The sequence below is a fragment of the Geotrypetes seraphini genome, chromosome 2 (genome assembly GCF_902459505.1).
Source record: "Geotrypetes seraphini chromosome 2, aGeoSer1.1, whole genome shotgun sequence".
Taxonomy (NCBI): domain Eukaryota; kingdom Metazoa; phylum Chordata; class Amphibia; order Gymnophiona; family Dermophiidae; genus Geotrypetes; species Geotrypetes seraphini.
In genome coordinates this window covers 253,594,723-253,620,817 of record NC_047085.1, presented here as the reverse complement: position 1 = coordinate 253,620,817, position 26,095 = coordinate 253,594,723, and the positions used below count along the sequence as shown (strand labels likewise).

The 26,095-nt window shown below is 45.7% G+C and overlaps 1 protein-coding gene across 6 annotated transcripts in view; it reads left to right on the top strand.

Annotated features, from left to right (window-relative positions):
• The window catches only part of ZC3H7B (zinc finger CCCH-type containing 7B), a 204,980-nt gene extending 179,300 nt beyond the window's left edge, over positions 1 to 25,680 (top strand). For all 6 annotated transcript variants that reach the window (XM_033929400.1, XM_033929398.1, XM_033929404.1 and 3 more), the window contains 5 exons: positions 878 to 983; positions 7,813 to 7,921; positions 8,336 to 8,469; positions 11,199 to 11,368; positions 23,249 to 25,680. In XM_033929400.1, the coding sequence (XP_033785291.1) occupies positions 878 to 983; positions 7,813 to 7,921; positions 8,336 to 8,469; positions 11,199 to 11,368; positions 23,249 to 23,441 (712 nt within the window). In that variant the 3' untranslated portion in view covers positions 23,442 to 25,680. The remainder of the gene's footprint in view (positions 1 to 877; positions 984 to 7,812; positions 7,922 to 8,335; positions 8,470 to 11,198; positions 11,369 to 23,248) is intronic.
• Positions 25,681 to 26,095: the final 415 nt, after the last annotated feature.

The following is a 26,095-nucleotide window of genomic DNA, read 5'->3' as shown; positions in this document are numbered from 1 at the left end:
GTCCTTTGGTTAGCCACTAGGGGGCTGATTCTGTAAGCGGAACTTGGTACAGCAAGCCCCTAGAAAACTAGTGCCTGCTGAATGTCAATCACGACCAGGCGTCATTTCCAGAATCGGGGATACCAGCACCTAGAACAGAATATGCATGAGATCTATTTGCATGTACTGCTTTCAGTGCATATTCATTGGGAAAATCCTGAAAGCCCGATTGGATTCCAGCCCTCAAGGACTGGAGTTGCCCATATCTGACCTAGAAGGACCCTAGGCACTAGAAATTTAGACCAGGGTTTTACAGGCCTATATTTCCGGTGCCTAGAGTCCTTATAGAATTGCGGCTAGCGTCACTTAGCGACACTGAAGTCTTACACTGCCCCTAACATGCCCGTTTCTGGGCTTTGACGTCACTAGGGTGATGCTAGTGGCCGTGGACCTAGGTGTTGGTTCCAGAGGCTGCCTAGCATCACCCAATTTTTTTTTAAGGAGGTTTTAATTGTTTTTTAATGGCACAAACAATTATTGTGCCACATGGAACCAATTAAAATCCTTAAGTTAGTCGCCAGTAGGCAAAATCTAGGTGCCTGCCGGCGACTAATTTTCTCGGCGGCTTTTCAAGAATTTAACCCCAGGTGCTACTGTAGGCACAGTGCATGCCCTCAGCCCAGTCTTCAACCATTTGAAGCAGCGTCCAAGTTGAAATCTGGACCAAACCCCCTATTAATGTTTCAGAAGACTCTGAAAGAGGACAGAAGATCCTGGTGATTAGAGTTGCTCTCCATGCTCACGAACACCTGAAGCTATCTGACTTGTTGTGACAGAACCCTTCTAGGGATCATAACTGTTCTCATTAAGTAGTTTTCTCTTTCTTTGGTGTTCACAGTTGGACAAAGGAACGACGAGTACTACTGGTGATGTCGAAGATGAAAAAGAAATGGGTTTCGGTGCGACCTCCACCATCCATCCGTGGCTTCCTGCAGCAGTATGATGTGAGCACCTTAGGAAGTGGTGGGGGCTGTGAGAGGAACTGAAAAAGTGTGGGCCACATGAATGCTGGGGGGAGGGCAGGAAATGGTGAGCAGGGCAAGGGGTGGCAGTCAGGTTTTTCAGGATAACCAGAATGTATTTGCATGCACTGTCTCCTTGGTATGTAAATCTTTCTCGTGCATATTCATTGTGGATATCCTGAAACCCCAACTAGTTGGATCTGGGTTTGAGAAACACTTCACTAGAGTGAGAAAAGTCATATTTTTTTGGGAGGTCACTGGATATTTGGAACAATCTCCCGTCAGCACTTTAGGATTTGAAAGGCATTATATGATCAGACAGTATTACTCCTGAGGGAATTCTGCACTACTGCACAGTGCAGAATTTGTTCAGAATTCCCCAGCTCCACAGACGGCACAGAATTCTGCCTTTTTCCCCTGCACAGTTTTGTGCAGTCTGCTTTCTGACTGTCTCCCTCCCTGCACATTCACCACTCCAGTGTGGCAAGAAGAGGAGCTGTACAGCCACAGATCAAACGCTTCTTCCTTTGCTCCCTTGACCCCTGGCGGTTCCTTTATGTGGCTCAAAGGGACAGTCGGCCCCGGGATAACAGAGGAGCAAGAAGCAACGTACTGTTCTCTTTCTGTGCTGGAGCGGTGAGTCTGCAGGGGGGAGGGGGGCCTAAAAAAAACCTCAGATGGAGAGGAGAGCTGAAAAATTGTGGATGGTGTGTATGTACAAGGAGGGGTGTTGGAAGAAAGATGGATGGAGTGGGGGAGGGGGCTGGAAAAAAGATGGATTCTGGAAAAGGTGGATGAGGTATGTATGTGCCATAGGGATGGGGTGGAGATCTGTAGAAAGATACATAGAAACTGCTGTGATGGTGGTCATGGTAGTAGTAGTGGAGGGGCAGTATTTAATGCCTGGGGGGGTGGGGGGGGCAGAGATGCCAGCCCTTACTGGGGAATTCTGCACAAGAAAATTACAAATAAAGCGTGCAGAATTTTTGTCCTTCTGGGGGAATTCTGCACAATTTTAAATAATCTTTGTGCACTCATCTTTATAGAATAGCAGTTAGTGAGATTCACGTGCAAATCCTAATTGGAGTCAATTAACTGCAGTAATTGGTTGTTAGCGCCAAATTATTGTTAGTTATCTGCATTCAATTTTGTAGATTCCAGGGAAAATGTACACTAACTCCTGAAAGTGCTGGTACATTTGTGTTTGCAAGTGGGGTGTAAATGCAGACGCCCAGTTATAGCAGCTGTCTTGGATTATTTCTCAGACCCCATTATTTCTTCTACCCCATTCTGCACCTACCAGACCAGTTAGTGTTTTTCCTCTCTGATCCCATATGTAACTCATTTTGGGTTTTCCCAAAAGTCTGCTGATCTGTATCAGCTGGCGCCTTCCTGTCCTGCCCCACTGTTTGCTAGTGGGCTGCAGTCAGTTGCATCAAGCCTTGTGGCTCTTTAAAAATATCTCCCAGAGTTCTGCTGTTTCAGTTTAAACCTTGGTGTCACCATTAAACTTCTAAAAGGCTAATTTGGTGCCGACTGGCAATGTTGGGTCTGATTCCCTGCTCAGCTCCATTGCTTCTTGGATTGACTGGGACCAGAGGCACTGTGGAAGCAGTATTCCCACCCTTGAGGGAGGGGGGTCCACTTGGCATGTAAAGGTGGCATCACGTAGAGAATCTCAAAGATAAGAAAGAAAAAAAAATCCCTAAAGGGTATATACCACAGAAAAATACTATAATATCAGAGCAATGTACTCAAATTACAAAGTTAGAAATATTGTACATATTTATTAATTTAAAATTTGCAAAAGTATCACAAAATTTTGCAAATTTTAAATTAATAAATATGTACAATATTTCTAACTTTGTAATTTGAGTACATTGCTCTGATATTATAGTATTTTTCTGTGGTATATACCCTTTAGGGATTTTTTTTTTCTTATCTTTGAGATTTACTTTTGAATCCCGTTCATTGGTTGTAGCTCTCTGTTTTATTCTTTGTTTATCATGTAGAGAATGACACGGTGACAAAATTCATCCCCATCATTCTTTAAGCTCTAATTCCACAGGGAAGCTATTATACGCAAGACTAACAGTTTAACATTCAAATATTTTATTAAACTATTGGTTTACCACCTTGTTACAGAAAATACTTTCCACAATCATTATAAAATTACTTAAATACTGATATACACAAAATTACACAAGAGAGACCAAACATTCACACACTAAACACCATTCATTACATTCTCAAACCTGCAGTTGTCCTTATTCATCATATATCATTGGTTCCTTTTTCCAAAACTGCTAGATATATCAATGTGTTCATTAACTCCAGATCCCACGTTGATCCTTAGACGATCGTTGAATGTTCGTTGATCTTCAGTACTATTCCACCCTTGCGGTTACTGCTGCAGAATGGAGTACCTGGTGCCTAGAGCAGTCGACAGAGAACCAAAGTGCAAATCCCACTTCAATTCCTTGGGATCTTGGCCAAGTCAATGAACCCTGTATTACCATGGGTAAAAAATTAAAGCTATTCTGGCCAAGGAAATAATTTCTGTACTTGAATTGTAGCATACATTGAGCTCCGTTTGGGAAAAGACAAGCAATTGGATCAAAAAACCAAACTGTATGCAGTATAATCGCGTTACAACAGACTCGCTTATAATGGAATATCGTCTATAGTGGATGAGATCCGCTAGTCCTGGCTGTCCACCTTTACGAACATGCAGAAAAGCACCTCATATAGTGGACTCGCATATAACGGACAAACAATTTGGTCCCCAGAGACGCTTTTAGCTGTAGTTTTGTACGGCTATAAAAGACATGCAGGCTCCGCCTACAAGGCGCGTGTCGTGCCGGTGATACAGTATCAAAATGCAGCCCAGAAGAAAATGACAGTATTTTTCTTTCCACCACAGTGCGACATAATGCTTTAGAACATCTTTTAGTGTTCTGGTTTTGCAATTATTTCGTGCCGTACCAATGTTTTGCTGAGTTTTGTTATTGATGTTGCTGATATGCTTGTGCAGCGACTGTTGTTCATTGATTGTACGGTGTTTCAAGATGACCTAAATAAAGTTTTTGAAAATGCAACTCTGGATATAAGGGACTGTTTAGCCAGGTCTCTTGAAGTCCGTTATAATGAGATTATATTGTAGTACATTTCCAAAGGGAGTCTACCTAGGTAGCTCCTAAATTACCCAGTAAGATCCCTTTGCAGGTTTCCTTCCCATTGCCTACTTTTTATTGAATCTATTGCTTTTCAAAGGCATTGTTAAATTTTAATTTTGCACTGCACCTGAAAAGCATCAACAGTGTTAACAGTTTAAAATAAAACTGTTTGAGTTGATATTAATTGAAAATGAAGCCCTCCACAAGGAGTTGTGGGACCCGGAGCTAAGTTTTGTGAGAGCAAAGGAATAAGCACTCATTGCTGTGAGGGGTGATCCGGTGAGGCAGGCCGTTGGCACCCTCAGCCAGTGACTCACCTGCTTCGTGCTCAAAACAGGAACATTACAGTCGGCAAACAGCAGTGTGAATGTCCCCATGTTCTCTATCAGTGTGTCTCGGCTGTTTTCCAGAAGGAGTATCCTGAGAGGAGAGCTGCTTCTCGAGGCCTATGTGATCCTCACGCTGAGTGTCAAGTTTACATAACATAACATAACTTTATTCTTCTATACCGCCAACAATCAAATGACTTCTAGGCGGTTTACACAGAAGAGAAGCTGGACAATCAGCGAAGTGCAAAATATTAGTAGTAAAAATACAACATGTTACTTGGAGTATAGACAATATAGGGTTTTTTGGGTTTTTTTTAATTAATTCTTTATTCATTTTCAAAAATACATTAAGTGTTAAATATATTCATTCATATTAACAATAAATACATCACTTACAAACAATCATTGATATATTTCATAAATTCTTATCCCTTCCCCTTTCCCATCCCTCCCTCCCATATATTCCATTATCATATAAAACATATAATAATAAACTTCCCCCCCTCCCTATACCTTAAGTTGATAAATATAAGGGAAACAAATTCAAATTAATCTTTACAATACTTTGTCAATGGTTTCCACACATCCTGAAACTTCTTAAAATATCCCCGTTGTAATGCAATAAACCTTTCTATTTTATAGATATGGCATAAAGAATTCCACCAGAAGTTGTAATTTAATCTCCTCCAATCCTTCCAATTATATGTAATTTGCTGAATGGCAACACCAGTCATTATAAGTAGTACCGTATTTGCCGGCGTATAAGACGACTGGGCGTATAAGACGACCCCCCAACTTTTAGTTAAAATATAGAGTTTTGTTATATACTCGCCGTATAAGACTACCCCTTCTTCCGCACACCTTCTCTACCGCCCCGGGTGCAGCACAGCCGGCCAGGTCCCCTTACTTTTGTGGCACTTCCCCGACCGACCGATAACAGCCCGGGTCCGACAAACCTCCCTGCCCTTAACCGCGAATCTAAATTACCTTCTTACAGCTGCTGTAAGAAGGTAATTTAGATTCGCGGCTACAGGGCAGGGAGGATTGTCGGACCCGGGCTGTTATCGGTCGGTCGGGGAAGTGCCACAAAAGTAAGGGAACCTGGCCGGCTGTGCTGCAACCGGGGCGGGGCGGCAGCCCCTCTCTCTTGGTAGCCACTCGAACCGCGAGGCTACTCTCTTCTCCTTATCTGCCCTGCCTGCAGCACAGAGCCGAACGGAAGTCTTCCCGACGTCAGCGCTGACGTCGGAGGGAGGGAGGGCTTTGTTTAAGCTTTGTTTAAGCCCTCCCTCCCCTCCGACGTCAGCGCTGACTTCGGGAAGACTTCCGTTCGGCTCTGTGCTGCAAGCAGAGAAGGTAGGGAGAAGAAGAGCCGCGTACATCCAGAAGACTGAGCATCCAGCCCCGCAGGAGCCCCGCGACCCTCGGAGGCGTCCCCATGGGATCCCCGCGACCCTAGGGGGCATCCCCACGGGATCCCCGCGACCCTAGGGGCGTCCCCGTGCAGCTCTCTAAACAGTACCCGGCGTATAAGACGACCCCCGACTTTGGGGAGGATTTTAAGGTACTGAAAAGTCGTCTTATACGCCGGCAAATACGGTAATTTATTGTTATTCGCAGAAATCTGACTTTTTGCTCTCATTTCCATACCAAATATCACAGTATCATAGGATAATGCCACAGGGTTATCTAATAAATTATTAATTTGGTCCCAAATTGATTTCCAAAAATTCATAATACATGGGAAATGAAACAATAAATGATCTAAAGTTCCTACTTCTAGATGACAATGGCAACATCTATTAGACAAAGAACTATCTAATTTTTGTAACCTAACAGGGACAATTCTTACAACTGAGGCAATATAGGATTTTTGTTACAGTTGAAACTTCAGTTAAGAAATGAATTTATCAAATAGTACAGTCTTAATCTTTTTTCGAAATGTGCCATAAGACTGCATGGTTCCACTAATAAAATTACCCAACCAGGACTGTTGCTTACTTGCTTGGAATAGTAGCATTCTTTCCAAAAAGAGACCTGTATCTATAGCCAGTGATCTTTGGATAGGCAAATAAATTGCAATTCCTGGTCATCCTTGTAGGGCTGTATAGCACGAAATAGGATAAAAGTTAGGTGGGGGCTGATGCTTCATTCAAACTTGTGCTTCCAAAAAAATGATGTAATTTTGAATCAGTTGCTTTTGAAGTCTGTTTTTTTACTGAGCCTCAACCCCACCACTCCACCGCATCAAATAACTTTCATAGCGGTGAGCTTTAAGTGGAAATATCGTCACTGGCTCACTATTAAATTTACATTTCTATTTAACCATGATTTTCTAAAGTGCACTGTGCTTTGTGCTACACATCTCAAGAACTTTTTTAAAGTGCTTAGTGCTTATTCACACTGTACTGAATTTCATATTCAAATAAATAGATTTATAAATAAGTAAACTTAGCTTTGGTAGAGAATTTTCTTTTTAGACTCAATTCATAAATCACTCATTGCTTTTAAACTCGGTTCGGAAGGATTGGACCCAACATGTTTCACATGTTTTGAAAAAGCGATATGCAAAACATATAGTAGCCAGGTTTTTGGTTTTAGTACATGCTCTTTTCTGTAGTAGCTCAAGGTGAATTAAGGTATTTCCCTGTCCCTTAAGGGGTCACAATCTTAAACTTGTAGCTGAGGAAATTGAGAGTTAAGAGACTTGCCCAAGATGACAAGGAGCCACAGTGGGATTTGAGCCAAACTTTCCAGTGCAGCAGAAAACACCGGCAACCTGAAGTTTCAGTGAGTCGGCAGTTCTAATCTAAGGACGTCTGTCATTTCATGTTCTTTTTCTAATGGAAATGCTAGTTAAAAAAAAAAAGCTGAAATTTTGTCCATCATTAATATTCACTCTGTATGTGTAAAACCTGTGCCTTATTTGCAAAGTTTGTGCCCTGTTTTACCAATAGGGCAAACTCTTTGCAAATAAACCAAATAAAATGAAAACTTTTTCCCTGCACTCCCCTACTGCAAACCAGGTGACTGCTGCCTTCAGATTCTTGAAAGCCTCAGAGAGAAGAGAGGAATATAGCCAATGGCAGATGAATGGGTGCACTGAAGCCTGGTGGTTCACACTGGGCGGGTTAAGGGGGTGCATAACTGAGAGCAGTATGGAATTAGGAGAAACAGTGACTCTTGAGATCTGGGTGGCAAAGTGATTTACAAAAGACCATTTTTTTACCACCATGGCGCGCACGAGTCCTTTCCTGTGCGGCGCTTGCCTCTCTAACAAAGTCTGTGGGTCCTGTTTCCTGGCAGCTCTGTGTCCACGCCCAGAACAACAGGAAGTGCCAGTATGTGGGGAACTGCACCTTTGCTCACAGCCCCGAGGAGAGAGACATGTGGACCTTCATGAAGGAGAATAAACGTAAGCAACCTTGCAATTAACCCTTTCTCTTTCCCTCTTCCTTCTCTGCCTATGTAGTCTCTACTTTTTGGGCTCCCACATTTCTTTGCCATTGCATCTGTGTCCTAACCTGCAGCATCCCTTACAGTTCCAGTACAGAGAGCCGTACACACATAGACACACACACTTGTGTACACGTATGTGTGCACGCACATATGTATACGTACACCGTTGCACCTCAACCCTGCCCTCCTGTGTGAGTACTGAGGCCCCACTCTACTCAATTAACATTTAAAGAAAACAGAAAGACGGCTGCACTTGCATGGAGTGTTCTGACCATCCTCTTGCTCCTGGAGTGCACATAGTGTTTGGGTCATGAGCAATGGTGATGGGCCTCAGGCTCTGATGAATCTGTTTCATGTGTTCTATGCTCAGTGCTGGACATGCAGCAAGTCTATGACATGTGGTTGAAGAAACATAATCCAGGGAGGCCTGGGGAGGGGACGCCGGTGGCTCCCCGTGAAGGAGAGAAGCAGATCCAGATGCCCACGGACTATGCGGATGTTATGGTGAGTGCATTGCTTCTCGTGTCTTCTGTGTCTGTCTTCCACCCAGTCGCACTATTAGCTATTGTGGCAGCATGGCTGAGAGTTAACTACAGTAGAAATTTAAGGTTTAACATTTTTTATTGAACTAAACAAACAATATACAGTAGAATCTCATTTAACCAGTATTAAATTAATTGGCAAAAAAAAAACTGTCAGCAAAAAAAAAAAAAAAAGGTCTCCAGCGCTCCTCAGACAAAATCCAAAATGGTGCTCCTGACCCAACACCCCCTCCCTCCAACTCCAGAGGCATCAGCAGCAGACACAAATCTCCCTTTGTTCCCTCAGGTTCTGACAATCCCCGCCTTCCTCTGCTCCTGAAGCAGTAGAGCTGGTCCTGACAACCCCACTCCCTCCCTCTCTTTCCAAAGCAGCAGAGCTACACCTCCCCCTCCATATTCATGGATTTGGCACTCATGACTTGGATTATTTGTGGGTTTTATCCCCTTCCCGCACCTTGCCACAACTTACTTTTTAAAGCTTCCAAAGGAGCGTAGGAAAGATTGCTCCTTCCCTGCTTTACCACTAGACACCAGGTTTTAAAAAGTAATTTGTGGAGAGATGCGGGAGGGAGGCAGAGTTGGGTCAGAGTCAGCCATAATGTTCACAAATTTTTCTTATTTACAGGCGGGCTTTGCCCCTAACCCCTGTCTCTATCTTGTATATCTCTCATATATCTTGTCTTATGGGGTACAGATCATAAGAGTCTGACTTATGCTGCTGCTTATGTATCTAAAGGTGGGGGTGGGGTATGAGTAAGCTATAAAAGGGGGATAAAGAGGGAAGGTTAGGGAGACTGTTACATGGTAGTATTCTAAATGGAGGAAAGGGGGAAGAAACAGAGGCGGGGTTGATAAACCATAAAAAGAGGCAATGCAGTGTAACTTTGTTATACCCGATTTTATAGATCTTTGGCATAAGAATCCATTGTGTCTTCTATGAGCACCAATAAACATATTCGACTGGAGGGGGGGAGGGATGTAATTAATTATAAAAAATGGAAGACACGCGTTAACATAGTAAATGACAGCAGATAAAGACCTAAATGGTCCATTCAGTCTGCCCAGTAACGTGCATGCATCACAAATCCGTGATTAAGTTCAATTGTCTTTGTTCATTGATATTTCTGGGTTATAGACTGTAGAAGTCTGCCCAGAATTGCACTAGGTTCCAACTACTGGAGTTTCCGTCTAAGCTCTCCCCAGCCCATCCTAAGCCAAATAGCCATATACAGGACACAGACTGTTCAAGTCTGCCCAGTTCTGGCCTTAGTTCTTCCACGTATACCCTTCATTTTTTGCTTAGAGATCCTCTGTGTTCGTCCCTTGCTCTTTTGAATTCTGTCACTGTTTTCTTCTCCACCACCTCCCTCGGGAGGGCATTCCAGGTTTACACCACTCTCCATGCTGTTTATTGTTGTATTGCTGTGAAGTCATCAGTAAAAACTGCTAAAAATAAATCCAGAAGCAGCTTCTGCAGTTTTTTTTTTTTTTAAATCATTGAATTCAGTTGCCAAATGTCTAAGATGTGTTAAGTTTTTACATAGAGAATGACACGGGGACAAAGTTTGTCCCGGTCTCTGCCCTGCAATTAACTGTGGGTGCCTATCCTTGTGTCATTCTCTACTTTGGATTAACCATCTTGAATGACATCCTGAACCAGTGTGAATGGGCCGAGCAGTCCTTGCCCTTCACCCCCTCACTCCCAGGCTCTTCTGGTCTTCCAGGAACTGTTTTTGTACCTCTGTTGTTCCAAACACGACCTTCCTAGTCTCTGGGGCCGCCAAAGCTCGTTCCAGCTTTTAATGGTCCCTCTGGTCGCTACTGGTCACTCACTCAGGCCACTCTGGCCACTTCTGGACATTTTGGTAACTAGTCCCTCTGGTCACCAGTCACTCACTCTGGGCCCTACCAGACCTCTGGTTGCCAGCCTCTCGGGTTCCCACCAGTTCTGGACACCACCAGTCCCTCTGGTTTTCGGCTTCTTGGTTCCAGCCAGTCCCTCTGATTCCTCTACTGGCCATCACTGGTCTCTCCACAGACCCTCTGGTCACCGGTCACTCCCTGAGGACTTCCCTGGTCCCTTAGGCATTCCACTGAGGACTTTCCCTTGTCCCTCAGTCACTCTCTGAACACTCTCCCAAGTCACTCAGATGCCCTCTCACTGGCCCTCCCCTGGTCATCAAGCTTGAGGGCTCTCCAGTCCCTCCAAGCTCAACCAAGTAGACTCTCACTCTGGGCTACTACTGGTTTCTCTGGTTGACGGCCTGTCAGTGCCCCTCTCTCTGAGGACACTCTCTCTGTCTTGCACCAGGCCCCCTGTCAGCAGTGGACAGCACCTCTAACGCTGTTAGCATTGGCCAGTGCAGGGCTTACCAGGAGTTAGGCCAAAGCCAGCATTCCTCCTCCTGAAGGAGCTCCTGGTTTTCTCTGCTTTCTGCTTGGACCTGTCCTTTTCAGCACCACTCTTCCCTCAGGGTGAGCAGACATCTCTCAGCAGCCCTTGTAGGATGGTATGCAGATTAGCTCTTTCTTTCAGCTGCTCAGGCTCCCTCCACTGGCCTGGGAGAGGAACTTCACCCTATCACAGCCAGAAGAGATGCTGGATGGGGTAGGATGGTGATTCTTTATGTTCTGATTGTGGGTAAGATCTTGGGAGGAATACTGTGAATTTTTTTTTCTCTTTGCAAGCAGACAGGGTATCACTGTTGGCTGTGTGGCAGGAACAGCAACAGTGAGAGGCAGTGGCAGCAACATATCCAGACAGAGAAGCACAAAGAGAAAGTCTTCACCTCAGAGAGTGATGCAGGCGATGATGGTTGGCGTTTCCGCTTCCCTATGGGCGAGTTCCGCCTCTGTAGCAGGTGTGTATGATATCCAGTCACCGGTAACACCCCACCCCCAACTCCACTTCCATAAGCTTATGTGTGCTTATGTACAGTCTCAGGCAAAAATTGTTTCTTGAGCCCCTATGTGACATTGTCATTTGGATTCTTTGCTGTGAATCTAAGCAAGCAGATTTCTGCTTACAACAGTTGAAACAGCCTTACTTGGCTCTCGGAGAACAGCAATTAAATTGTATGTCTGTTTTTAAGAGTTGGAAAAGGTTTATACATGTCTTGTGGCTACAACAACAACAATTATTTCTATAGTGCTATCAGACGCACGCAGCGCTGCACATTGTACATGCAAGAGACAGTCCCTGCTCAGAAGAGCTTACAATCTAATTATGACAGACACAGGAGCAAAGGGAAGTCAGAACATAGTGCTCATGAAGGGAATTAGAGGAGGCTGGAGAGGTGGGAGAAGACTATTGAGGGGCTGACAGACAGATATGTTGATAGGGTTAGGATTTAAACGCAGCTTCAAATAAGTGGGCTTTCAGTCTGGGTTTGAATAGTCAGAGACAGAACCTGATGTAATGAGACAGGCAGGTTGTTCCAGGCATGCGGCACAGCAAGGTAGAACGGACAGAGACGGGAGTTGGCAGTAGAGGAGAATGGTATCAACAGGAGGGGTTTGTTTGATGAACAGAGTTTTTTGGGGGGAGTAATAAGAGAGGAGACATACTGAGTAGCTGCAGAGTGAGTACACTTGAACATCTGTAAGAGGAGTTTGAATTGTATGCTACTACGAAGCCTGTGAGCATCTGAGAATCATGCTGATAGCATGACATCACAAAATTCTGATTTCTGAAGATGCCACCCAGTCCTGCTTAAAATCTGTAAAGTTTTGAGAGAGATCTTAAAGGAGAGGGATCCAGTCAGAATATACTATACTCTAGAATGGCCCATCCAATAAGCAGCGTTGGTATAACTGGCAGGGATCCCGAAGCCTCACCAGGTGAAGGCAGTGGGGACCCAAGCTCTCATTGCAGCAGCATTCCCATCCACCAACTCCAGCATCCCCATACATGCCGAGTTCTCACACTTGAAATGAGCATGCACAGGGTGCTGATGTCGGCAGCTAAGAACGTTGCTATTGACTATCACGAGAGGAATTATGGTGGGCTGGCGAAGCTTGGAGAGCTCCACCATTTTAAGGTATTTAATTTTAAAGTTGAGTGACAAGGTGGGAAGGGAGTGATGGGATGGGGGAGGACAGGAAATGCGTTGTGACCACTATCTGTTTTAGGCGCCAGAATCGCTATTGGGATCTAGCTAGGTATTTGGGACCTGGGTTGGCCACTGTTGGAAACAGGATACTGGGCTTGATGGACCTTCGGTCTGTCTCAGTATGGCAATTCTTATGTTCTTATTGCGGTGGCCATCTTGGATTTCCCAATTTTGCTTTAAAAGCCTCCATCTGCCTCAGTACCCCTTATTTTTGACAGAAACCTGTTAATGGACTCCTCAGGTAAAGATACTTTGGATTCATGCTAGATTTGTGGCGGGTGAATATTTGAAGGGGGTCTCTGTTTCATGTGCCATGAGGCAGGAGTTTAGAGCTTTGCCTTCCCTTATGCTTCTGGTGGCTTAGGCACTCAGCTGGGATGTTTTCTGGGCCAGAAATTCCGGCAGGAAAAAGCTGACTTGGCATCCCCACGGAAGCACAGCCACATGCTGGAGGACAAACACCAAAAGCTGGCATGGGAGACCCTACCAGGACCCTCTAGGCAACCTGGGCAGTAATTTGCTCCCAAACTCATACACATGATGTATGAAGTCTTTTTTTTAAGTTTCCAAAGCCGGCCTAACCCTGCAGGGACCTCAGCGGAAGTAGTGCTAGGGTTTTTAGTGAAAGATGGAGGGTCTACACCTGGAGCAAATGTTTTGGGGACCCAAGCTCTGGTGGACTTAGAGGATGAAGGTTCAGAGTCCATACCTTTAATTTCTTATTCAGGATCCTCAGTTCATGGATTCAGCATCCCAGCTGGTGGGGAGGGGGTGGGGGGGGGTGTTGATCACAATCCAGTGGCAGCCCTGGATCTTGGAGATGATCCAAGGGTGTGAAGGTTGTTCAGTTCCTTCAGCTTACAAAATTTAATTGTGGAAGCACTCCAGTAATGAAAGTTGGAGCTGCCTTAAGCCTCCAGAGCTCAGTGCTCATTCATGAGCAGTACTAAGGAACAGAATACCTTATTTTCTCTTGCATCCAGAAATCACTAAGATGTTAACAGATCACTGGGATGTTCCAGAGGGACCCTTGAGAATAGCCAAGTCCATGACTAAGCTTTACCTGATGGATGCTGAGTTTCAGCAGTGATTTGCTACACCTAAAGTGAATTTGCTAGTTGAACAGGTTATGAAGTGAACTTCACTCCTTAATGAAGGAGGAGTAATCTTCAAGGACACACAGGCTAGACTTTGTCTTAAAAAGACAATTTGAGGCTGCTGTGCTGGGACTGAAAGTAGCAGTGGTGGCATCTTATATTGTCCAAGTATGCCACACTCGGCTGTACCGAGCTCTGGATCTGGACAGCAATGCTAATTCCCAGCTTCCCTTGTAGGGGGCTGACTATGTTGCAAGGTCTCAGCTTATGCCATCTCCACCCATCGAATGCTCTGAACTATCAGTAGACAGGAGACTCGGCCTCCAAGACGGACTTGGGCACAGATCTCTTCAGTCATTTGGGAAGGGGTACAAGCTATAATTCTACCAGCCCCTTCTGGACCTCTTTCTCACATCTCACTTCTCTGGGTGTGGGTGACGGTTCAGAGGCTCATTGCTCTAGGAGCTATAGAGCCCGTACCCCAAGGAGAAAGGAGCTTGGGCAGATACTCAATATACTTCATTGTGCCCAAAAGAGAAATGGAAGACTAGAGACTGGATCTGAATCTTGCGGAGTTGCGCTGCTAGTTAGTCAATGCAGTCAATGTTAGTCAATGCAGTCCTCAAGATCCCATGCTTCACTAAGGAAACGGTGCAGGCGGTCATCACCTCGGTGCCTCTGGGGGACTTTGCCTCTCTGGATCTAACAGAGGCATACTTGCATATTCCCATCTTTCTAGCTCTCACAGAAAGTTCTTGAGGTTCCATATTCTGAACAAGCATTTCCAATTCTCTGCTTTTCCCTTTAACCTAGCAACAGCAATGCAGACCTTTACCAAGGTGGTGATTGTGGTAGCAGCGCAACTCCGCAAGACAGTAATTCATGTGCATTATTACCTGGACAATTGGCTCATAAGAACACCCTCAAGGGATGAGGAAGCAACAGTGGTGGAGCAAGTAGTTCTGACTCAGTCCCTGAAATACCTGAGAGTCCATTTTGAGATGCCACAGAACAGGGTCTTCTGCCCGGAAGCAAGCAAGATGAAGTTCATGAGGCAAATTTGGGAGATTTGCGGCCTGCCAGCCCCCACAGCTTGGCAGTATCTTCAACTGCTGCGATCCAAGGTAACCACAATAGATGTGGTGCTCTGGGCAAAATCACATATGCGCCCTCTTTAGGAGTTGCTCCTTTTAAGGTTATCTCCGCAATCGGACACCCTGGACCTCCTACTGCTGTAGTCAGGCAAGGTGTGGAGCATCCTGGACTAGTAGCTGGAGCCATAGTCCTTGGCCAGGAGAATGTCGCGCATTTCCCAGTGGACAGTTCTTACAACTGATGCCAGTCTGTTTGGCTGGGATCTCATTGCAAGAGACATTCACTGTAAGGTCCTCATTTCAGAGGAAGTGGTTGATCAACTGCTTGGAGCAGAGTGATATGGTTAGCTCTGCGGGCCCTGGGCAACAGCCTGGAAGGAAAGGCAGTTCTAGTCTTTTCAGACAATGCGACCGCAGTGGCCCACATAAACAGGCAACGAGGCATCAGGAGTGCACTGCTGAGTTTGGAAGCTCGTCTTTTCTGATGGAAAAAGGTCAAAGTCTGGTGGTCTCATGTCTGGACTGTAGGGAGCATGAGATAATACCTCCCATCCATATTCGTGTAGTTTTTCAATGACATTCCCTATGTAAAGGCGAAAGTTGTCGTGAAGAATGAGTGGCCCAGCCAAGAGCAACTGAGGTCGGGTTTTGTGTATTTTTCTGTGCATTTTTTTTTTTTTTGCAAAAAATCACAATAATACACTGCTGTGACACTTCTTCTTCCACATGGAACTTTGTTTGTGATGATGATGCCTTCATGATCATAAGCAAAAATCATCATTTGTTTGACTTTTGAGCTCATTGAAACTGTTTTGGTCATGGAGAAGATAGAACTCTCCACTCGTCATTGAAAAACTACGTGAATATGGCAGGGAGGTGTTACCTCATGTTCCCTACAGTCCAGACATGAATCCATTAGACTTCCACCTTTTTACAAAGTTGAAACAACCTATGCGTGGACACTGTTTTTCATCTCTGGAAGAGCTTTCTTCCGCCGGTACCCGAGCCATTCGGCAACTGAACAAAATTACATTACATTACATTACATTAGGGATTTCTATTCCGCCATTACCTTGCGGTTCAAGGCGGATTACAAAAGGTTAATTTAAAAACAGAGTTACAATGATTAGCTAGAGAGGTAGGTTGTAGATCTTATAGACATTTAGCGGGTTGTTGAGGGTGAGGTGGTTTGTAGTAGAGTTGATAGGTGGTCAAAGTGGAGGTTCTTTTGTTATTATTAGTGCAGTAATGGGTAGATCGAGCGTCAGTTTTAGTGTTACTAAGAGGTCGTGATGTTATTGCTGCTTCAGGAATTTCTTGAAAAGTGTGGTCTTTATTTCCTTTCTGAATGTCCTATAGTCTGGGGTGGTCATCAGAAGGTTGGAGATTTGGTTGTCCAGTCTTGCAGCTTGAGTGGCTAGTAGGCCGTCGTGTAGTCTTGTTCTTTTTACTTCCTTGATTGGGGGGGGGTATGAATGGGGAGTGCGTTTTTCTGTGTCTAGTAGTGGGTGCTTGGATGAGGCGATTGTTCAAGTATGATGGGCTGTCTCCGTGTAGGGTTTTAAATAATATGCAGTAGAATTTGAATTGGATTCTTTCTTGGATTGGAAGCCAATGTGAGTTTGTGAAGGCATCCGTAATGTGGTCATGTTTTTTCAATGAGTAGATGAGTCTCAAAGCTGTATTTTGGATTGTTTGGAGTTGTCTAATCGTAGTTGCAGGGCAAGGAAGGAAGAGGATGTTGCAGTAGTCCAATATACCCAGTATTAGAGATTGTACTATAAGTTGAAATTGTGTTCTTTCAAAGAATTTTCGGACTTGTCTCAGGTTTCTCATGATTGCGAATGATTTCTGAATTGTTTTATTTATTTGCGGTTGCATAGTGCAGCATCTGTCTATGGTCATGCCAAGTAGTTTTATGGTGGTTTGGATGGGATATTTGATTGCGTTTATCTCTAAGTTGGTTGTGGTTTGGATCTTGTCATTTTCGAGAAGGATGAATTTGGTTTTGTCTTGGTTGAGTTTAAGTTTGTGATTTTTCATCCAGGTTGTGACTGTTTCAAGTGTTTGGTGAAGTTTGTCTGTCATGGTAGGTTTGGAATGATCGTATGGGATGAGGATGGTGATGTCGTCAGCATAACTATAGGTGGTTATGCCCAGATTGTCCAGATGCGTTCCTAGAGAAGCAGTGTAGAGATTGAAGAGGGTAGGGGATAGTGGAGATCCTTGTGGTACGCCGCAGGGGTTTGACCAGGATTCTGACTTTTCTTTGTTTGATTTTACACTGTAGGTTCTGAGTTTTAGGAATCCTTCAAACCAGGAGTAAACTTTATCTGAAATACCTATTGCGTCTAAGATCTGTAGAAGGATGTTGTGATCCACTAAGTCGAATGCCGCAGTTAAGTCCAGTTGTATGAGAAGCATTTTTTTTCCCTGTACTAAGGTGTTGTCTGACGGTATCCATAAGGGAGCCTAGTAGTGTCTCTGTACTGAAGTTTGTTCTGAAGCCTGATTGCATGGGGTGGAGTAGGTTGTGGTCATCTATGTAATTGGTGAGGAGTTTGGCTACTAGGCCTTCTATAATTTTGACATATAGCGGAATTGAGGCTATAGGTCTAAAGTTAGATGGGTGGTTTTGTGGTGCTTTTGGGTCTTTTTGGATTGGGGTGATGACGATTTCGCTGAGGTCAGCAGGGAATGTGCCTTCTGTGAGCGTGAATTGAATCCATTGTAGCATTATGGTGCGGAATTTTACACTAGCGGTGGTGAGGAGATATGAGGGGCAATGGTTGAGGTCACAGGAGGCATGACTGTATTTTTTGTAGAATTTGTTGAGTTCTGACCATTGTATGTTGGGGAATTGAGTCCAAATTCTGTCTGCTGCAGTTGCCTCTTTTCCTGAAGGGTGGATTGTGATTGTATTTTGATGGGATGGGTTAAGGATGAGAGTGGCTCTGGTGTTGGTAATTTTGTTCTTGAAGTGTTCTGCTAAGAGGGTGGGTGATGGTGGGGGGGTGTTCATGGTGGTTGTGTATGGTTTGGTGTCTGTTAATTCTTTCAGGATTTGGAATATTTTTTTGGAATCTTGGGTTTCCGTGCCTATGAGATTAGTATAGTAGTTTTTCCTCTTATCCCTTAGTAGATTTTTGTATTGTTTGTTGATTTTTTTCCAATCGTTTTTTGTTTGATCTTGGTTCTTTTTTCTCCATTTTCTTTCTAATCTTCTACACTGTCTTTTGAGTTGGAGTAATTCATTATCAAACCATTGGTCTGATTTCCTGCTGGTTCTGGTTTTGGTTTGTAGGGGGGCCAGATCATCGAGGATGTTGGTGGACACATTTTTCCAGTGGGAGATGAAGTTTTTTGGGTCGCAGTCTTGTATGGTTTCGTCTACTTTTGACCAAAACGTGGTTGGGTCGATATGTTTGCGTGTGGTATATGTGGTTTTTTTTTTTTGAGGTGTGTGTTTGGTCTTGGTCCAGTTGATGTTGAAGTTATATGTGTAGTGGTCTGACCATAGGGATGGGGACCATGTTCCGTTAGGTGTTTGGATTGCTGGATTGGATGGTTGGTGAGTCATGAATGCAGCAATGTCCAGTTGATGACCTTTATCATGGGTGGTTTGTGGGTTTAGGATCTGGAAGGATAAGGCATTGAGGAAGGATAGACAGTTATTTGCAGGTGTGGAGGTTGTGTCTTCTAGGTGTAGGTTTAGGTCTCCTAGGATGAGGTTATATTCTGCTGTTAATGAGTTTTGGTAGATGAAGTTTTCAAATTCAGGTCTCACTGTGGTCCAGTTTCCTGGTGTTATGTAGCAGAGCAAGCAGTTTAGTGAGTTTTTTAGTGTTGGGTTTGTGAGGTGACATGCTAGGAAATCCATTTGCGGTGTGGATGTTTTTTCAAGTATGTTTAGAGTTAGGGAGTTCTTGATTATTATAGCTAGTCCTCCTCCTCTTTTTTTTTCTCTGCAGGTAACTGTTATTTTGTATCCTGGCGGGCATACTTCTTTTATTCTAGGGTCTGTGTCTGAGGTTAACCAGGTTTCAGTGAGGAATAGGCAGTCAAGTTTTTCTGTTTTTATCCAGTTTTTTATGTTTTCTGTTTTGGGTCCTAGTGCTCTGATGTTGACATAGGCACATGTAAGGGAGGTCGTGTCAGTCTGGGGAGTGTGAGTTGTTTCCGGGTATATGAGTGTTGTGGGAGATGGATGAGATTTTGTTTTCGGAAGCGTTGATCTTCTTCTCCAGGTAACAGTGATGGAGTGTTGATTGCTGGTGTGGTGGTTCGAGTTTCTTGATGTGAGTATTCTTCTGTTGGGAAGTTGGAAATTGGTTGTACTGGAGGATGTGGTTGTGGTGGGTAAGTTGTTTGCTGCTGCTTTCCAACTAGAAATGAGGAGGATTATCAGAAGGGTGGCTAGTGTGTGTGTATGCAGGGAGAGCTTCATTTTTTGATGTCTGGTTCGGGGTGTTAGGTGGAAGGAATGATTCTCCCTTTGAGTCCCGGCTGGATCTGGAGTGGCTGGTTTTTTCGTGCTGGGATGCGGGGGAGGAGCGGGGATCTCACGCTCCTTACCTTATGTTGGGAGTCGGCAGGAGGTCCTGTGGAGTGGTCTTTGGGGCGTAGGTGTTCCCGGTTCCAAGGTCCACAGGTGCTCCTCTCAGGTGCTCCTCTCAGGTGCTTCACGAAGGCGCTCTCTGAGGCGCAGGGCTCCCACGCCGGCCCGATCTGGCTGGCTTCTATGAAGTGGTGCGCTGTGTCGTTTTTAGTGTAAAATGTCCTCCGGCTGGATCGGGGGGGGCGGAGCAGGGCTCCCACGCCGGTCCGGTCTGGCTGGTTTCTATGAAGTGGTGCGCTGGGTCGTTTTTAGTGTAAAATGTCCTCCGGCTGGATCGGGGGGGCGGAGTAGGGCTCCCACGCCGGCCCGATCTGGCTGGCTTCTATGAAGTGGTGCGCTGGGTCGTTTTTAGTGTAAAAATGTCCTCCGGCTGGATCGGGGGGGCGGAGCAGGGCTCCCACGCCGGCCCGATCTGGCTGGCTTCTTTGAAGTGGTGTGCTGGGTCGTTTTTAGTGTAAAATGTCCTCCGGCTGGATCGGGGGGGCGGAGCAGGGCTCCCACGCCGGCCCGATCTGGCTGGCTTCTATGAAGTGGTGCGCTGGGTCGTTTTTAGTGTAAAATGTCCTCCGGCTGGATCGGGGGGGCGGAGCAGGGCTCCCACGCCGGCCCGATCTGGCTGGCTTCTATGAAGTGGTGCGCTGGGTCGTTTTTAGTGTAGAGTGTCCTCCGGCTGGATCGGGGGGGCGGAGCAGGGCTCCCACGCCGGCCCGATCTGGCTGGCTTCTATGAAGTGGTGCGCTGGGTCGTTTTTAGTGTAAAATGTCCTCCGGCTGGATCGGGGGGGCGGAGCAGGGCTCCCACACCGGCCCGATCTGGCTGGCTTCTATGCAGTGGTGCGCTGGGTCGTTTTTAGTGTGAAATGTCCTCCGGCTGGATCGGGGGGGCGGAGCAGGGCTCCCACGCCGGCCTGATCTGGCTGTTATCAATAGTATATTTGCAGAAGGTTGCAAGTGTATTATTGTAAGATTGGGGGGGTTTGAGTTGGGGTGGCAGTCGGCTATGTGTTCTCCTGTGTCGGGAGGGGGGCGGAGCAGGGCTCCCACGTTCCTCTCCTTGATGCAGGGGGGGCCGGCGGAGAAAAAGTCTGCAAGAGTCGGCTCTCCTGTGTCGGGAGGGGGGCGGAGCAGGGCTCCCACGCTCCTCTCCTTGATGCAGGGGGGGCCGGAGGTGAAAAAGTCTGCAAAAGTCGGCTCTCCTGTGTCGGGAGGGGGGCGGAGCAGGGCTCCCACGCTCCTCTCCTTGATGCAGGGGATGCCGGAGGAGAAAAGCAGGCTCCTCCGGTGAGAAGGCTGCAAAAGTCGGCTCTTCTGTGTCGGGAGGGGGGCGGAGCAGGGCTCCCACGCTCCTCTCCTTGATGCAGGGGGGGCCGGAGGTGAAAAAGTCTGCAAAAGTCGGCTCTCCTGTGTCGGGAGGGGGGCGGAGCAGGGCTCCCACGCTCCTCTCCTTGATGCAGGGGATGCCGGAGGAGAAAAGCAGGCTCCTCCGGTGAGAAGGCTGCAAAAGTCGGCTCTTCTGTGTCGGGAGGGTGGCGGAGCAGGGCTCCCACGCTCCTCTCCTTGATGCAGGGGATGCCGGAGGAGAAAAGCAGGCTCCTCCGGTGAGAAGGCTGCAAAAGTCGGCTCTTCTGTGTCGGGAGGGGGGCGGAGCAGGGCTCCCACGCTCCTCTCCTTGATGCAGGGGGGGCCGGAGGTGAAAAAGTCTGCAAAAGTCGGCTCTCCTGTGTCGGGAGGGGGGCGGAGCAGGGCTCCCACGCTCCTCTCCTTGATGCAGGGGATGCCGGAGGAGAAAAGCAGGCTCCTCCGGTGAGAAGGCTGCAAAAGTCGGCTCTTCTGTGTCGGGAGGGGGGCGGAGCAGGGCTCCCACGCTCCTCTCCTTGATGCAGGGGATGCCGGAGGAGAAAAGCAGGCTCCTCCGGTGAGAAGGCTGCAAAATTCGGCTCTTCTGTGTCGGGAGGGGGGCGGAGCAGGGCTCCCACGCTCCTCTCCTTGATGCAGGGGGGGCCGGAGGTGAAAAAGTCTGCAAAAGTCGGCTCTTCTGTGTCGGGAGGGGGGCGGAGCAGGGCTCCCACGCTCCTCTCCTTGATGCAGGGGGGGCCGGAGGTGAAAAAGTCTGCAAAAGTCGGCTCTTCTGTGTCGGGAGGGGGGCGGAGCAGGGCTCCCACGCTCCTCTCCTTGATGCAGGGGATGCCGGAGGAGAAAAGCAGGCTCCTCCGGTGAGAAGGCTGCAAAAGTCGGCTCTTCTGTGTCGGGAGGGGGGCGGAGCAGGGCTCCCACGCTCCTCTCCTTGATGCAGGGGGGGCCGGAGGTGAAAAAGTCTGCAAAAGTCGGCTCTCCTGTGTCGGGAGATATCTTGGATGGAATAATTAAGCTTCCCGGACATTGGGACTCTATCATTGCAAAGCAGGGAGACTATACTGAAGGATTGTAAAGAAATACTTGAAAAAAAACAAACAAACATGTAAATAAATAAATAGTGTGCATTATTTATGAAATGACCCTCTAATTTTTGCTCTAAGGAAACAATATAGTGGAGTTTTTTTCTTTGAGACCTATGATGACTATTTGCATGCTTAGCACAGTTGAATCTGTTGCATTGCTATCAGACTGGTATTGAGGTCTCTTTTTTTTCTCCATGTTTGTATACTTTGGAGCAGTATAGTAACCCCTGTCAGAAGAGAGTGGACATTAGCGTGGATGTTCATGAGTGATTTTACCCCATAATGCCTCTCTCCACCCAGATCACACTATTTATTCCCCTCAATGTGACTAACTCTCAGATGTCTGCCCCTATGCCTGGAATAAATTACCCGCGTTTGTCCGTCAAGCCCCTTCCCTTGTTCAAAAGCAGACTGACAACCCATCTTTCTGATATAGCTTTCAATCCTTAACCCTATTCCTCTGCCTTCCAATCCAGCCTACTAATTAACTGTTCCCCTTAACTGTATCCATGACATCCTGTTTGTCTTGCCTGTTTAAACTGTAAGCGCTTTCGAGCAAGGACTGTTTTCTTAGTCTTTGTGACTCTGTGCAGCACTGTGTGCGTCTGGTAGCGCTATAGAAATAATTATTAGTAGTAGTAGTAGTAGATGTTCCCAGGCATGATCACTTGAAGCAATCGCATCCAGGCGGAGTCCCGATATGTGTAAATGTGTTTATATGTAGATATGATAATTTACTAGCATTGGAGTCAGCCCAGTGGTTCTGTGTTCCACCCTATGGAAGACCTTGGTCTGGTCCTTTCTGGGAATGAAAGAGTCCCAGCCATAATGGTGACTCCTTGAGATCAGGCATGGGGAGCACAACTGCAGGATTTCAGAAGAAGGTCGCTATGTGGGTCCCAGATATGAAGAGTCCAACAGGACTGAGTTTAGATAGCAATCAAATCTAAAGGTGCCAGTTATCAGATCCAGTTCTTATTTGAGCTGGTAGTGCAAGAAGAGCTAAGAGAAAGATACAAGTGCGTGTATATCTCTCAGGAACACAGCCAGTAATGAGCTTGAGTGGGTCCAAGCACTTCAATTTTGGAATCGGACCCACCCAGTCCATAGCAGTGGCATAAGAAGAACTGGAGGCAACATCAGCATCCATATTGCCAAGTGCCCATCCATGTTAACCATGAGCACCACCACAAAAGAAAAAAATCAGTCCTACCTGTGGGTATATCCTTGAGATAAGCAAAATGCTTCAGGTCTTTTTTTGCATTGTTAGTAAGGCCTCTCTTCCTAGACTATGAACCAAGTGATGCTTTCCCCTTACCTCTGTTCTCCAACCACACACTGAATAGCAGTAGCTCACGGTGGCCCTTCCTCTCTCTTTTCCAGGTATCAGAAGAGTAAGACATGTCCAGAAGGTGAGAAGTGCCCATGTGCCCATGGCCAAGAGGAACTGACAGAGTGGCTGGACCGACGAGAAGTGCTGAAACAGAAGTTGGCTAAGGCACGCAAGGACATGTTGCTATGCCCCGATGACGATGACTTTGGCAAATATAACTTCTTATTACAGGATGGTTTGTAAGGGAGAGAGGGCCAAACCACTTAGAACCAGATTAACAGGGAAATAGAGTTCTCCAGTCAACAAGATGACATGTGAAGACTTAACTGCAGATTATTGATTTTAGGCTTGGAAGAAAGAAAGAAAAACATAATGTTTGCTCTTTGTTTTTTTTAAATATTTTTGACACTGGGTAAGGATTTTGTAGTTGTTTAGTGTGTCTTCCCTTCCCCTCTGCTGTTAGGGTTAATAAGATGGAGAGGAGAAAATGGAGAACCACAGCCTTGCTCCCTCTAGAGTTCTGCCATGGCCATGCTGGAGCCAGTATCGTGCATCGTGCTAGGTTTTAGTCTCTTGCTTCCTGTGCAGGTGCCTGAATCAGTCCACCTTTGATAAGGTTTAAAGAAGGGCTGAGGGTCAGATGCTTAAGAGCAGAGAGTGAAATGAGGAAAGGCTGAAAAGTGAAAAAGGTATGTTTATGGAAGAGGGCGACATGTCTTATGGGCATAACAATAGTGTTGGAACAGCAATCTGATTGGCTGACTGTGATTACACAAATGTGCTAAGAATCAGTCGAAACATGGCTAAGTTTTAAAACCAGCTTACGTTAGGCAGGTTTTTTTTTTTCCCTCCCCAAGGCTATTTTGAACCTGTTCAGGGAATCTTATTGTTCGAGTACTAGATACCAGCAAAGTATTAACTCACGAGGGTTGTATGTAGGCCTAAGGAGCAATGAGGTGTGTGTAGCTGCAGTTGCACATACTGGACGCTGAAGGATTCAGCTTAGAAGTCAGTTACCCTTCCAGCTTGCACTCTGTCTTGGTTAGGCTAGCACAGGCATCCGCAGGAGAAAGGCACACAGGGATGGGGGGGATAGGTTCCACTGGCTTACATGTTCAGTAATCCTCCAGCCAATCGGATTAGTTTGTCTAGCTAAAGCATTTTATAAATATGATAAACAATACATACAGATAGGTGTTACTAATGTGTACACTTATGTACACACCTGCTATGATTAGAAGCCATAGGGTCATTGTTTTATTGGTGTGAATGAATTTGTCAGAAAATACTGTGTACTAATGTGTCGTCAGAGGATCCCTTCTAGGTTTTGATTATCACATCGTAGAAATCGGGAGAGGAGGAGGAGGAGGACTGTGGCTCACTTGTTTTGGGAAGTCTGCTGCTTCATCAGTAGTTTCTTTGCCGATTGGGAGGGGCTGGGGGAAGAGCCTATGTGTGAGCTGCTGGGGAGGCTAAGAGACCAACACGTTGCCAATGGCCCTTCATGCCCAGCTCCAAGGAGCGGGCATGCAGGTAGGCAGCGCATGCACTATGCTAAGGCTTCAGTTTTTAATATTCTGCAGGACATCTGATTCCTTCAACTTTAATAGTTATGATCTCTGGCATTCACAGTTGTTTTGGATGAATATGCTGTTTGTGTTCCCCTGTGGCTGTGGAGAGGTGGATTTGTATAGATTTGTACACACCAAGTACTTTCCTTAACTGAGCCGTCGGTTATCGTCACCACATTTCCTCCACCCCACATAACGCCTACCATATTCACACCCTGCACCCAAGTTAGGCTTTGCTGGAGCTCCCTAGTATAAACACAAGTGCTATCAGGCTGCCCAGCGAGGCACTTTTGGAGCAGATGGTTTCATATTTAAAAAGGCTGACCTTAGCTCTTTAATTAGGCTTATGTTTAATTTCTACAAGCCTCTTAAAAGGGTGAACAGGAATAACTTTTGATCTTGTTCAGACTATTTTCAGGCCAAACTAATAATTATCTGTATCCAACCAAGCTGAGAAGTAACCCCCTACCCCTCTCCTCTGAAGTTTGGCCTGGCCTGGAATTCTCCTGATGACTGACTGTGCCTGGATACTGGGCAAGTAGTGGTCGTGGTCACTTAAATGATGTCTTGAGAGGGGTGTCGGGATCCTTAAGTACTGTTGGATAATCTAGTAAGGAATTTGATGAAAGCAGCGGCAGGTATTTTTGTGTTTGATACATGGCTCTTAACTAGAAGGATTTTGGAAAAGGATTAGCATGAGATGGGGTCTGCAGTGTCCATCTCCTGGTTTATATTAATCATTGTTAATTGTGTTGGTAACGAATATACAAATTGTAGAGTGACCCAGTATAAGAACATATATTTGGTCAGATCTTAACGCACAGTCCAGGACATAAAAACATTTCAATTATATTTTCAAAAAGGAAAAAAAAAAAAAAAAAAAAGAAGAGGAGGTCCCTTTGAAGATTCAACCCTCTACTTTGGGTTGATGGCTGAAGATCTTTATCCACCTCCTTCTTTGAGAGATAGTGGTGGTGTTCAGATCCTATATAATAATGGCAGATCTGTGTTTTGTTCTATATTTCAAGCATTTGTATATGGCCATTCTCATCATCTGAAAGAAGGCCATCGTTTTTCAATGTGGAATTATTTTCCCATAATATCAGAATTAGCCATTTAGTACTTGCTGGGGCTACTTAACGTTTCTCCAAGTCATTTCTGCCCCTTTTGGGCATTTGTGGTGTGCCATCTGTCTTCTCTTGGGCTCTTTCTGATAACTAGCCAGGATGCCACTTTTCCAGTGTTATAATTTCCTTTCATTGTGACACTCACTGTATTTTATTTATATCCTGTGATAAATTCTGCATACATGATTACAAAGCCACA